Source organism: Indicator indicator, chromosome Z, assembly GCF_027791375.1.
Source record: "Indicator indicator isolate 239-I01 chromosome Z, UM_Iind_1.1, whole genome shotgun sequence".
NCBI lineage: Eukaryota > Metazoa > Chordata > Aves > Piciformes > Indicatoridae > Indicator > Indicator indicator.
The window spans coordinates 44,003,844-44,019,464 of NC_072053.1; the positions used below are offsets into that span (position 1 = coordinate 44,003,844).

Sequence of the window (15,621 nt, forward strand, 5' to 3'; positions counted from 1 at the left end):
TGGAGGTCATGTTAACTTAAACACAGAAACACAGGGATGTGCAACACTGCATGTATGAGGCCATAACCACTGTAATTGTTAAATTAATTCTTGTGGTTGCTATGTGGTGGCCTACTGCTGTTTTTAGTGACAGTTGGCTTTGGACGGTTTACTGCAGATCTACCAGTGCCTGCTGCTTTTGGAAAGACTGTCAAATACGCTTTGCTCACAGTGCCTGGGTTACACAGATCTTCTACTGATGTGCACAACCAGAAATTCCATCCAAATTTGAAAGCAGTATCAGGCTTTCTGAAATACTTGCTAAGATATACCTTCCTGAAGATATGGCGTGCTAGTTCTAGTGAACACAAATATAGCATTTTTAGGATTTCAGAAAAGATGTTTATTTACAGTATTTGTATTTACTTTGTAAGACTTCCACACGTCTCCACCCAGGCAAACCTCATGAAGTTCAACAAAAGCAAGTGCAAGGTTCTGCACCTGGGCAACAATCCTCACTATCAATACAGACTGGGGGATGTGGTGATAGAAAGTGGCTCTTTGGAGAAGGATTTGGGGGTGTTGATGGTTGAGAAGCTGGACATGAGCAGACAGTGTGAGCTTGCAGGCCAAAAGGTAAATCACATCCTGCACTGGCAGTAGATCCAGAGAGGTGATTCTGCCACTTTGCTCTGGTGAGACCTCACCTGGAGTACTGTGTACAGGTCTGGAGTTCTCAATATAGGAAGGACATGGACCTGATGGAGGGGGTCCAGATGAGGGCCACAAAAATGGTCAGGGGGCTGGAGCACTTCTGCTATGAGGACAGGCTGAGGGAGCTGGGGTTGTTCAGCCTGAAGAAGAGGAGGCTCCGGACAGAACTAATAGCAGCCTTCCAGTACCTGAAGGTGGCCTGCAGGAAGGATGGGGAGATTCTGTTTACAAAGGCCTTTACAAAGGTCTGTTTACAAAGTGACAGGACAAGGGCAATGCCTTCAAACTAGAGAAGGGCAGATTTAGATTGAATATCATTATGAGGGTGGTGGAACACTGGAAGAGATTGCCCAGAGAGGTGGTGGAGGCCCCTACCTGGAGATATTCAAGGTAAGACTGAACGAGGCCCTAGCAAGCCTGGTCTAGCTGGGGATGTCCCTGCTGACTGCAGGGAGGTTGGACTAGATGACTTTTGGTGGTCGCTTCTTGCCTGGACTATTCCATGATTCTGTTCTATGACTTTGTTATTTTGACCCGTAATGTGAAGTTGTATAAAAAATCTACGTGTTTTCCTTCACATGTGCCAACCATGTGAGCATGCACAAAAGACCATCAAACATAAACTAACAGTTCTGGTTTAAGACACAGGAAATCTTAGAAATTAGTATGCTGCTCTGAAAATACCATTTTTAATGTAAAAACTCTGATAAGAGAGTTATATATTTACCATCTCCATATCTCACAAAAACAAATATAGGAAAACAACTGTAATCCAGTTTTGGCCCTGCTCTAAGATTTGGTCATTTTATGCAAATGGAAGCTTAGGTTGTATGGTTTAACTTTACATAGTTTAACTCATCCAATTTGCAGGCATGTTGCTGATACATTAAGCAGTGCATTTACCTCATCCAGTTCTCCCACAGTGACCCAGTCAGCTGGGAAATAATCCAAGAGTGTTTCAATAGGCCCGTGCAAGCTGATTAGACCCAGGTAATAAACACAAAGATTAACCTTCATAGAGAGGAAACACTGAGGACAGCAGACGTACTGAGAACAGATGGGACTGAAGAAAGGAAAGCACGGACTGTCAGAAAAGCAGTGTTACTGAATTTGGTTTCTTCTGAATTTTACCTGGTTTGGATTTCCTTTTTGGGAGGGTTGTTTGTTTTAACTACAAAATTCACTCTACCTCAAGTGCTAGACAAATTCTAACTTTTTTCAGGAAGATCCTGCCACCCATCTTCAGAAATGCAATAACTGGATAGTCAGCTGACAAGAGCAGCCACAGGCTACACTGTTTTAGAAATAGATTATATAAACTTCTGATAGTGCAGCTCCTGAAAAATCAAGTAGGATAAGCCGTTCTGGCAAGGAATTTACCAACAATACATCTATCTTGGAAATACAAGTTAGAAACAATTTGGGGATTCTTAGTAAACTAATCTAGCAAAGACTGAAAAATTCCAGATGATGCAGAGCAGTCTCTAACTACAAAAAGGGAACAATGCTGCTCTCCAAGTATCTCAGAAATGCACTACAGGAATTGCATTAGTGTGCCTGCATAAAGAACACAAAAGGATTTAACAGTTTAGAAACAGAATTCATTTTGAACCTGCACTGTGTTGAAAATATGATGAAGTTCAGACTGCACCTCATTTTTAGTATAAACAGAACAAACAAGACAAGCAAAAGCATTGACCTAAACTGGATAAATGGGGCCAACTTGAGTAAATCAACCAAGTTTTCCTTGTTTCCTGTCTCCTCATTTAGTAGTAACTACGAACAATTCCTAACATAGCAACTAAATGTTAACAGAGAGACATTAACACACACACCAAGTCCTTGTTGTGGCTGAGTAGTGTTATAAAATTAATCTTCTTTAGAAATAAGGTATAACCCATGTGCAGTAGTATCTCCTCAAACCTTGTGACTGAAGTGAAATAGTGAACATATATACAATGCACATTCTTTCTTCTCCCCATGATTCTGAAGAAAACTCCTTGATATGACAGAAATTAAGAAGTACTTGAAATTAGATGGAAACTGGAGGTACTGAGCCTTAAATAACCTGTAAATTCATACAATCATAATCATTCTGGTTGGAAAAGACCTTCAAGATCATCAACTCCAACCATTGTATAACTCTAACAAGTCTGGTGCTATGTCCTTTATCTATGCATCTTTTAAACACCTGCAGGGATTATGATTCAGCCACCTCTGTGGAGAACCTATTCCAGTGTTTGACAACCATTTCACTGAAGAAGTTTCTACTCATACCCAATCTACCCTAGTACAATTTCAGGCTACTTCTTCTCATCTTCTCTCTTGTTACTAGCAAGAAGAGACTGACATCCATCTTGCTACAACGTCCTTTCAGGCAGTTGTAGAGAGCAATAAGGTCTCTCCTCAGCTTCCTTCTCTGTAAGCTTATCACACTGTTACTGATAAAAGCCAGGATGCTGTTGGCCTTCTTGGCCACCTGGGCACACTGCTGGCTCATGTTCAGATGGCTGTCAGTCAACACCTCCAGGTCTTTCTCTGCTGGGCACCTTTCCAACCACTCTTACCTGAGCCTCTGGAGTTGCAGATCTGGCACTCAACCCGGATCAGTGTCACACATTTGCCTTCAGGCCATTGATCCAGCCTGTCCAGGTCCCTCTGTAGATCTTTACCACCCTCCAGCACCTCAGCACTCCCTCCTTGCTTAGTGTCATCTGCAAGCTTACTGAGGGTGCCCTCAATCCCCTTGCCCAGATCATTGATAATGATACTAAAGAGGACTGGTTGCAATACTGAGCTCTGGGGAACACCAATAGTGACTGACCACCAGCTGGATTTAACTCCATTCAGGACCATTCTTTGAGCCAATTTCTTATCCAGCCAAGTGTCCACCCATCCAAGCCCTAAGGATTCAGTTTCTCCAGGAGGATGTCGTGGTAAAATGTCAAAGGCTTTACTAAAGTCCAGACAACGAACATCTATAGCCTTTCTTTCATTCACTATGTAGGTCACTTTGGAGACAGGTTATTCAAGCAGGATGTGCCCTTCATGAGCCTGTGTGGACTGAGACTGATCAACTGGTTGTCCTGCATGTACTGCCTAATGGAGTTCCCTGAGTCTTCCTTCTGGTCCTTCTTGTAGACAGGTGTCACATTTGCTAATCTCCAGTCAACTGAGACCTCCCCCCAGTTAATCAGGATTGTTGATAAACATTGGAAATTGACTTGATGAGCACTTCTGGCAGATCCCTCAGTATGCCGTCTATCTCCATAGATGCACATGTACAAATGGTGCAGCAGATCACTAGCTATCTCCTCATGGATTATGTGGGCTTTATTCTGCTTCCCATCCCTTTCTTCCAAATCAGGAGCCTGTGAACCCAGCAAACAACTGGTTCTACTACTAAAAACTGAGGCAAAGAAGCTGCTGAGTACATTAGCTTGCTGCACTCAATAAAGGACAGAAATTCTTCTTAGTCCACCCATTCTTGGTTAATATATTTGTAAGAACAATTCTTGTTGTCTTTAACAGCTGAAGACAGATTACTTTCTAGTTGGGCTTTGACTGTTCTGATTTTTTTCCCTTCATAGCCTCACAACAAGTCTGAGTTACTCTTGAATGGCCTGCTCCTTCTTCCAAAGAGCATAAACTTTCCTTTTTTCCCTGACTGGTAACCAAATGTCTCTATTCAATTGGCCCAATCTCGTCCTTGCCAATTCATCTTTCGACACATGGTGACAGCCTGTTCTTGCACCTTTAAAACTTCATTACTGAAGAATGTCAGCCTTTCTGGACTCTGTGGCCCTTCAGGACTCCCTCCCAAGGGAGTCTGTCAACTAGTCTCCTAAAGAGGCCAAAGTCTACCCACTCAAAATCCAAGGCAGCAGTTCTGTTGATCCCCACTCTTTACTTTTTCAGCAATTATTACAGCAGCATCTGTGCTTTCTCTTTTGCAAGGTATCTTGAGATCTCAGTTGGAAATTTTCAATGATAAAGTACTTTTAAGGAATTACACATCTTTGCAGCTGACATTTTTTCATAAAACATGGGTATTGACTCCTGTATTCTAATCAAAATATGATATTATATAAACTTAGCATATATTGAATTTACACTGCAGTTTCATCTAGACAGTTGGATACTGCTCACTTTCCCAGTCTGCTCTCCAGTGTCTTACTACATGCACTTTGTTACTTTATGCTGTTAATCTGCTTTCTATATTTCACTCCAGAAATTACTCCTATTTGTGATATGCCATGTGCACAAATAGAAATTTTATGTTTGAATTATGGGTAACCTTTGGGCAAGAAGCAGTAATGAATGTAACAGGTTGTTAATAAACATACCAGATATTATTTTTTAAAGAGAAATCTATACTTACATACTTGCTTAACTGTAATTTTACATGTAAAAGTTGAGAGGGAGGGTATATGACTAGTAGTTAGGAAAAGCAACTGAATGTGAAGCTGTTCACTTACTCCTCAGTCTGAAATGATGTGCTATGAAGTACCGTGTAAAAAACCTCATTTCATGTTTCTCTTTATCTACATGTAAAATTAAAGTAATAAAATCTACATATGCACAGGCATGCTGCAAGGCTTACTTTCCTGATGGTAAAGATGCTACAGATAAGCCAAGTATTTGCTCTTTTAAGCATCTGTACATAAGGAAATTTCAGTTATGCAAGGCCCAGTTCACTCCCTCTTAGACAACCTTTATATACTATTTTTTCTTTTTTTTTTTTTTAAAAAAGACAAGCCAAATTTACAAGTGCATCATCCTTCTTGGACTCCTTGCACACTTTTGAGGTCACTTTTGCATAACCCATGCCTGTATCTCCCTAGCACAGCAAACTGTACTTATACAGTGACTCTTGGAACTTGCACCTGGGACACTGTAACCTCTGTGGATTGAAAGGATTTGGTTTGTCTTGTCCCTCCTGATTATGTGCTGTAGCTAGGAACAAGAGTGCGTTTTGACATGGATCAATGGGCTAAGTTTTCTGGTCCAGCTTGTTTCTGCTCTTCATTTCTTCTTTCATGTACTACCTTTAACATTCCATCTACAAGAGGATAGGAACTACAAACTCTATTCACCATAGTGTCCCAGTAAAAAGAAAAACTCTATTAAGGTAAAAAGGACTTAGAAGTAGTCATAAAACTTCATCCTCCTAAGTTTTCAAATCAATGAATGTGAACATCAATATGCCAAACATTAAGACTTTGCAGGGATGGGAAGGCAGTCATTTAATCATGCGTCAACATCCTCTGTCTTGCATTTGTCCCCCTATGATCCCCACAAAGAATAAAGGAAATCCCAGACAGGGATGATGACAACATTTCAGTCAAATGACAAACAAGGCAATTTGTAAGGAATACTGAAGAAAGAAGCCTAATAAAAGATTTCCAACACGAAGTTTAACAATCTGTCAGGCACCACACCCAGAGTAAAGTTGGGAGTCACTCAGCATTGTATCATTTGTACTCCTACAGTGAATTACAAATGTAAACCACATAGGTCCACAGGGACATAGTAGTGCCTTCTCACTGCATATTAACTTTAAGTCCTAAGGCATTCAGAGGGATAATGGTATTCAGCATACAATCAGGTCTCAAAGGAAACCAAAATGCATCTCATGTGTGTGTTGCCTCTCATATTTATGTAACATATATGACACATATACAAATAGAGAAACATATAATTACCTTGAAAGACAATGAGAAGAATCAATTGTTTGGACACAAACTATTCATTAAATCCTGATTTCACTCACTTCAATAAGTAACTCCCACTGATTTCAGCAAAGTGACTTCAACAGGAATTTTAAGACTTCTGTACTGATTGAACAATTTAAAAAACCTGTCAAAATTTTGTGCTATGCATACATACTAAAGGTACCTGGTTTAAACAGTAAGGGAAAACAGAGCACAAATAAATACACTACAGAAACAAATTTCCTTACAAATTCATGGTACTTTTTCTTGTTTTCTCATTACACTATGAACAGCTACATTAGGAGTGGGAAAGAAGGCAACCTAAATTTGAGCTATCTTCTCTGAGTGGCAACCCACCTCTGTGGGCGGAGTTCATTTTCCCACCACTTTCCCTTGGAATATCATCCTGCCTGGATGAGCGGACACTCGACTGGGTAAGAAATGGGCTGGATGGCCAGGCCCAAAGAGTGGCCCTGATGGAGTTAAATCCAGCTGGTGGTCAGTCACTACTGGTGTTCCCCAGAGCTCAGTATTGCGACCAGTCCTCTTCGGTATCATTATCAGTGACCTCGGCAAGGGGATTGAGGGCACCCTCAGTAAGCTTGCAGATGACACTAAGCAAGGAGGGAGTGCTGAGGTGCTGGAGCATAGTGAAGATCTACAGAGGGACCTGGACAGGCTGGATCAATGGCCTGAAGGCAAATGTGTGACACTGATCCGGGTTGAGTGCCAGATCTGCAACTCCAGAGGCTCAGGTAAGAGTGGTTGGAAAGATGCCCAGCAGAGAAAGGCTTGGAGGTGTTGACCGACAGTCATCTGACAGCCAGCAGTGTGCCCAGGTGGCCAAGAAGGCCAACAGCATCCTGGCCTTTATCAGAAATAGTATGACAAGCAGCACCAGGGAAGCAATTGTCCCCTTGCTCTCAGCACTAGTGAGGCCATATCTTGAGTACTGTGCTCACTTCTAGGGCCCACACTGCAAGAAAGACATTGAGGTGCTGGAGCAAATCCAGAGAAGGGTAATGAAGCTGGTAAAGGGTATGGAAGACAGGTCTCAGGAGTGGCTGAGGAAACTGAGACTCTTTAGTCTGGGGAAAAGGAAGCTTTGGGGAGATGTTATTGCCCTCTACAACTGCCTGACAGGTAGCTGTAGCAAGACGGACATCAGTATCTTCTCCCTAGTAATAAGAAATAGGATGAGAGGAAATGGCCTCAAATTGCATTAGGGCAGGTTTAGATTGGGTATGAGAAGAAACTTCTTCAGTGAAAGGGTTGTCATATACTAGAATAGGCTCCACAGGGAGATGGCTGAATCATCATTCTTGCAGGTGTTTAAAGGATGCATAGATGTGGTACTAAAGGACATAATTTAGCACCAGACTTGTTAAGAAGCAGATAATGGTTGGACTCAATGATCTTAAAGGTCTTTTCCAAACAGAACAATTCTATGATCCTGTGATCAGAGAGAATACTGGGGTTTCCAGGGATGACAATCTCAGTAACACTAATATAACCAAGATTATATTTTGCCTCATCATAGCAGCACTTCAAGAGTAGGAAGAGGAACTATTTTTCTGAGTTACTGCTATGACAGTTTTTTGTTTGTTTTCAAAAAGGCCATGATGTCGATCGTTACTAGTGCTAAAGTTACTACAAGTCATCTCAGGTTACATTTGCTCTCTTAGAAGGAAACACAGTTGGCTTTAATGGCCACTTACATGAGACAAAATGTAAAAAAGGCTTGCCCTTACTCAGCATTTGCCGCCAAACATATAGTTGGAAAAAGACTGCAATTCCCAAGAAATCATGATGCCATGATGCTTCTGCAGTGCCACAATGAGTGGTAAAATTGCTGCCGGAGCCTCTGGTTGCATCTTTTTACATCTCAAGAATGGATATAGTCCACACTAAGGCAAACAACAGTTGTTGATCTAAGGCTGAAAACATATTAACACAGATATCTGAAGTCAAAGAGGGGAAGGTGGAGGCAGAAGGCAGACAAATATTAGCATATTTATCATCCATCACTTTAGTCATAGTTATAAGCTACCAGAACAGTAGTTTTCACTGAAAGATACCTAGCAAGAAGCCAGACACACTGAGAAACAGGACACTTCACCAAAAAGCAGCTAGTAAAATAACTGTGGTATTGGGGAGGGGGTGTGGGGGTGTGTGTCTGTCAGGGAGGGGGAAATAAAATGCCTACCACATCTGGATGCACTCTGGAGATGGATGAAAATGCACCTAAGATGATCTTAGGTAAAAATTTAGGATTAGAAAATAACCACAATCATATGGTTAACAAAGGCATGAGAGAGACACCACCTTCACAGCGTTTATGCAAAAAACCCCCATTGTTCATGCAGCTGCTTTTGCTATTCTTCCTTCATTTTCTGCTGTTACTGAAAATATCATTGGCTGGAGATGAGCAAGTTAGATGTAAAGTCTGGAAGCCACTCAGTGGCTATAGTAGTACGATGTGGAAAGATGTGAGGTTGAGGTGTTAAATCTGTGAAAGTTCACTTTGAAATTGGGTAGGAACAAAGGCTGGGTGCTGAAGTCAGAACTGCCTCAGCCAAGCTGGAGCCAGAAGGATCAATCATGTTATTTCTTGTCTCACCTTGGGGAGGATTGTTAACAGAAGATGAGTCAGGCAAGCTATGCCTAAATATCTTCCCCCACAAAATCAGAAATATCAGAATCTTGGAGCAGAAGCACTGGCATTTCTTGTTGACATCAGAAGGGAAGAAGCTCACCTCAGGCTATCCTCTGTCCTGGAAAGCAGCACATAGGGCATCATCCACCTTTTCCTGTTTGTGACCTGCTCTGTCTTGAAACAGCTAAATCCATTTGGCAGTTAGTTACAGGCTTCAGACAGAGACATCCATTCCATAGACTGTCTGCTTTCCCATCAAGGAGAGTGGATCTCAAATCACCTTATTAATATAGAGCATGGTAGTCATGCTTTTCATCATCGGCCTTACTATCTAAGCTGAAGGCTGGTCACAGGTGTCTTACTGCTCTGACTCTCAAGTAACTGAAATGCAAATTAAATCACTGGTTCTGAGATGTCCAGTGAAAAACAAAGTCTAGTAGACACCAAAGTTTTCCAATGCACAAAGCAATGATGAAGGGAAAAGCAAATTATGACAATTATGGCCTGATTTTCACTTTTTGCTTATAATTCCTCATGCTGTGAGATAGTCACCAACATGTCCATCAAATGAGTCTCTCAGGAGTATAAAGTGTTCAAATGACATCTGCATTAAACAAACATGCAGTGTTTGTTTGCACTAGATTGCATACAAGTGCAGGATATCCTACAGCCAAATATGGCCACATTCCATTTCAAGAGAATAAAATAACATGAGTCAACTTGTTAGCTTTGTCAGAGCTAATAAAATCAACAGCACAACTTTCTGTAAGAGAAAATTCCAGTGTAGTATTCAGTAAGTTGTACCATCTGTTTTATGAGACAATCTTTAGACAACTTGATAACAATTTAGTTTTTCTGAATGTCTTTGTGTTCTTCATGAAAAAGTCCAGTACTAAACGGAATCATAAGTGGCAGAGGTCTACCACAAAGAAAAGGCATAGCAAAATAAAATAAAATAAAATAAAATAAAATAAAATAAAATAAAAATTAAATAAAATAGAATAGAATAAAACTAAACTAAACTAAACTAAGCTAAAATAAAATAAAATAAAATAAAAACCTTGGTGGACCAACAATCCTGTCATCAGCCTGAACTTTAACTCTGGAGTTTAGTCTCATTAAGCCCAGAACTGATTTTATAGAATTATAAAATTGTTTCAGTTGGAAAAGGCCTTTAAGATCATTGAGTCCTAACACCACCATGGCCATTAAGCCATGCCTTGAAACGTCATGTCTACAGATTATTTTAATACCTTCAGGCATGGTGATACTACAATCTCCCTGGACAACCTATTCCAATGCCTGGCCACTCTTTCAGTAAAGAGATTTTCACTAATATCCAACCTAAATCTTCCCTGGCACAATCTGAGGCCATTTCCTCTCATCTTACCACTTGCAACTAGGGAGAAGAGAACAACCCCCACCTCACTACAACCTCCTTTCAGGTAGTTGTAGAGAGCAATAAGGTCTCCCCTCACCCTCCTCCTCTTCAGACTAAACAATTCCAGTTCCCTCAGCCACTTCTCATAAGATTTATTCTCTGGACCCTTTGCCAGCTTGATTGCCCTTCTCTGGACATGCTCCAGCAACTCAATGTCCTTCTTGTAATGAGAGGCCCAAAACCGAACACAGTACTCAAGGGACGACCTCACCAATGCCAAGTACAGCAGTACAATCTCTGCCCTGGTCCTGCTGGCCACACTGTTCCTTGGCCACCTGAGCACACTGCTGGCTCATGTTCAGATGGCTGTCAACCAGCATCCCCAGGTCCTTTTCTGATGAGCAGCTTTCCAGCCACTCTGCCTCAAGCCTGTAGCATTGCACAGGGTTATTGTGGCCCAGTTGTAGGACCTGGCACTTGTGCTTGTTAAACCTAATGCAACTGGCCTTGGGTGATTAATCCACTCTGTCCAGGTCCCTCTGCAGAGCCTTCCTACCTTTGAGTAGATCAACACTCCCTCCCAGCTTAGTGTCATCTGCAGATGTGGTAGTTCTAGGCTATGACTTTAAAATTTTTTTCATAGATCTTGAGCAGAAAGTAGTAGAATGTAAATAAATCACTATTGGGTGTGAAAAGGAAAATAAAGATAATTCTAAACAATTCCATTGGAGAGATATCGACCATAAGATTTAGTTCCCAAAACAATCTTTTTCTCGCTTCTTCAATCTGGGAGAGACTAACTTGCTTCTGCTTGACCGTGGCTGCATTGTTTTGGCTAAGTCTAACGTCCCTCTGCTTCCTTCTCTTGTCCCTTTTGTACAAGGGGTAGGGAGAAGGCAGGGGGGAGAAGCTGTTGCAGTTCCCCTGGTCTTTGGCCAGGGGGGTCCTTGTGCTGTTTATTAATTGTAAATACTTGTAAATATTGTATATTTGTACATATTCATTGCATTCCATTGTAGATTGTAGTTTTGCTTGTAAATACAGCTTCCATTTGCTCCCAGCTCAGCTGGTCTGGCAAATTTAATGTTCGGGGGAAATTTTCAACCCACAATAGAAGACTTACTGAGGGTGCACTCAGTCCCCTTGCCTAGATCATTGACAAAGATACTAAAGAGAACTGGCCCAAATACTGAGCCCTGGGGAACACCAATAGGGACTGGCTGCCAGCTGGATTTAATTCTATTCACCATCACCCATTTGGCCCAGCCATCCAGCCAGTTTCTTACCCTAGTCATGAGCAGGCAGTTTCTCCTGGATGATGTTGCGTGAAATGGTGTCAAAGGCTTTACTAAAGTCCAGATAAACAACATCCAGTGCCTTTCCCTCATCCACTAGGTGGGTCACCTTGTTGTAGAAGGAGATCAGTTCATCAAGAAGGACCTGCCCTTCATGAGCCCACACTGACTGGGCTCAGTTGATCATCTGGTTGCCCTGCACATGCTGCATAATGACACTCAATTTTTTCCCAGGTTCACCTAAATAGTTGGTGTAAAACAACTTTCCTCCACTATAAAACAGCAGCCACATTATTCTAACACTTAACTTCAAATTGCTTATTTGATGAGCCTCTGAGAATGATTAAGAAAGGGGTTTGGAGTAAAACAGTGTTGAAAACTTGTGAGATAATGTATCACATTCCTATTGACTGTTTATGAATGTCTCAAGACTGTCTGACAGCACAGTCCCAAAGAGATGACAAGAAAGGAAAAAAAGAAAAGACTAAGCATTAAACATTTCTCCAGCATCATTTGCAAAAGTCAGTTTGTGCATTTTCATAAAAATTCATACTGATGAGCGGTGCTAATGGCTATGTTGCCTATTTCTGAGGGAATCATACTGCTTGAAAAATAAGAGAAACCTGACAAAATGAGCTTGAATGTGAATGAGAAACTCATATTTTTTGACAGCTGAATGGCAGTCTCTAGAAGAATGTAAAACACATCAGGAATCCTCCTTGTAAAACACATCAGGAATCCTTGACTTAGCATAAAAATTTCATCTTCAGAAATCATTTCTGATGCTAGATTTCCAGGACCAAGCAACTGGATATTCTCTATGATACGAATTGATTTTTGTTGAGATTACTTCTTGCCTTGTCCAGACCTGAGGGCAAAGCCCTCCACATCCCTGCAGACTTTCCAGATGAGATGGACAACTCTTTATTTTTCTCAGAAGTTACTGGCTGAGGTGACTCTCATAATGTTAGGAAAAGGATCGGAAACACAGTAATTATCAAAGGTTCCTCACAGTTATGTTAGTATCTCCACAGGGTCATAAATTCTAGTTTTGTTCTTCAACTTTCATGGCTAGAGATTGCTGTAATTGCATGCCCAACTTCTTTTGTAAGATGGCACAAAGCAGGGCTTGGATAATAACTCTAAGCCTGTTTTCATTTTGACTTCAGAGGTTTCAAAGTTGTCTCTCCAGGGGCAAAAGATCAGTTAACTGTGCACTGATGCACAGCTCCCTGCCCATAAATATCTTATTAGTACAATAAAGAGAAGCAGGCCTCCTAAATCTGTGATGGGGATATTAGTATATTAACATGGGATTCACAGCCTACAGAGAAACATGCATTTACATACACATGTTAATCTAATCTATCTAATTCCTATCAGTACTTTTAGGTAACTTCTATAAGCAGCTGAGCAGTCCTACATATTTCAAGACCTAGATGAGAGGCTGGTAAGAAGTTTGAAATAGTACACAAACAAGCTAAAGTGAAAAGTGAACAGTGAAAAGTAAAGGAGAAAAACCCTAGAACTTATAAAATGAAAAAAAAAAAAAGTAATACTGCAGATAATGTCTGCATGTTATGCATTATTGTGTTAAAGTGTATAAGGGGAGTAGAGGCAGGTAGTGTGGTAGTTCCCAAAGCTTCTACTGTTTTGATTTGGTATTGATGAGGAACAATTTATGACACACCAAGACTGCTTTTGGAGTGTTCTGGTAATAACATACATTGAAAAAAACAGATTATACGTAGCCTCAGAATGCTTTAAAAGTCTCTTTTAAATGCAATGTAAAACTTAACAATAGCTAAACTTGAGTCAGTAAAACGAACCTAACCATTCTTGGCCAATGATCACAAAACTAAATTTACGTACAGGTAATTTTTCTTTCCTTTTTTCTGAACCACTTTTTAAAAACTGCTTATGGTAAAACTTGTTTCTATCTATATTTGTCAACCACATTATTATATTTAAGTTCCTTACAGAGTCCAGTGTATGTCACATGTACAGGTTAACTCATAGCCATTTCTCATGCTCTGATACACATCAGGTTCTGTTTTGGGTTCTATGAATCATGACTCATTCAACAATATTAATTTTTAAATTATACTTGCAAATAGTAACTTTACCAGAAATCATAATATTCATCAAATATCATCATGAAATATACTTTTCTTGTTCTAAGTCCTACCCCAGACAAAAGAGACTGAAAATGATGATTTGACCTGGCAGTAAGCACACAACAGGAAATTTCAAGATGTATAAACAGTTGTAGTTCTGCTACACATCCTGTAGCTACAAGAAAAGCATATGCCAACCAGGTAGACACTGCGAAACAATTCCGTCACCCACAGATGAAGCCAGGACAGATGAGGACTGGTCCTAAACCACTCAGTTTCACATATAGCAGTTAGTATGTGACAAGTTCTGATCCCTGTCCCATGTCCTTCTCCATCTGCTTTGTGCTCTAGCGATCCCGACAGACTTGTAACAAGAGATTGACCACATCTTCAACACAGCTATGAAGATGTGTCTGAGGGACAAAAGTGGCTTAGCATATATGAATTCTTATGCAAATCTCAGCCCCTAATGTTTGTCTGCTACTTAAGCCTCTGACAACTTTTTTTCTTTGCTCAACTGGAACACTTATTTGTTTACTTATATGCAATTTAAACAACCAAATAACAAACAAAACACCACCCACCACCACCCCCAAAAAAACCCCAAACCCAAAAACACACAAACAAAACCAACACCAACAAACAAAACAAAACAAAACAAAAACAAAACTTTGGGTTGCTATTTCTATTTCATTTAACTACCTAACAAACAGTAGTATAACTACATAAATTTTGCCTGAGGTGAAGTTGGAGTTGGGCCTAATCACTAGCTGGAGACATTGTTCTGGCTAACTTAGGCAGAACACGTTTGTACTGTATAGCCTGAACAACAGTTAGGCACTACAGTTAAGGATTCCTTTTAACAGTTGTCGATTTTGATTAACCCCTTTCTAGATTATCCAAGAATATAATTTTCCTGCTTTATATTATTTTATTTACATTAGAGTATAAAGGCAGAAGCAGTGTGTGGACTCTGAGTTCAGCAGTGCATAAACATATGCACAGACATGATGTAGCCTTCAAAGTACATGGAACTTTCTGAAATGCAGACTAGCACCTCCAAACACACTACGCTGTTCACACAGTAGCACTGGGTTTATCTCCAGAATAAGCCACAAGTTGTCCTGTTCACCTACCTTAAAGAAAGGAATCAAAAGTGAAGCCATGAAAGTATAACAATGAAAGTATAAGAGGCTTTCAAAGTTGAAGAAAGCAGAGAAAACACAAATGTGCGTAAAATAAGTATTAAAAAAAATACTGCAAATGGATGTCATTTGAGAAAACTGACCAAACATATTTTGGTCATCATTTACTGAAAGATACAATAAAAGGGAAACACAGTTTTTAAGAGTTATATACTGTTCTTAAAATCCTCAAGTTATTTCAGTTATACTTTTTCATGGATTTTGTGTAAGCTGAAGTTTCTCACATTATGCCAGTACATACATAGGATGTACTTAATTCCAAGTCATTAAAACTATTAAAACTTTGCTAAAACAAAAACATGGCACCACCATCCCAACACCCTGCAACATCCTGCATGATCTGCCCTTGACTATTTCCACCAATGTCTGCTTATATAAGATTTTAAACTTAAACAAACCCAATGGTGTCTTGAACTACCCCTTAATCCTCAACAGCATCACTGGACAGAATTTTTTTAGGTGGTCTGATCAGGTTTTCTGGCAAATTACAGAGGAATTTTTTCTTAGGTAAGAGTGTACTCATTATTTTTGTCTCAAAAATATGCACATTAATACTTATC

General features: G+C 40.2%; 1 protein-coding gene across 1 annotated transcript in view; it reads left to right on the top strand.

The window, feature by feature from the left end:
* The first annotated feature begins 3,621 nt into the window (after positions 1-3,621).
* Positions 3,622-15,621, top strand: part of CNTLN (centlein) — a 318,217-nt gene continuing 306,217 nt past the window's right edge. Inside the window, 2 exon segments of the mRNA XM_054397579.1 lie at positions 3,622-3,629; positions 6,972-7,162. Of these exon segments, the coding sequence (XP_054253554.1) occupies positions 3,622-3,629; positions 6,972-7,162 (199 nt within the window).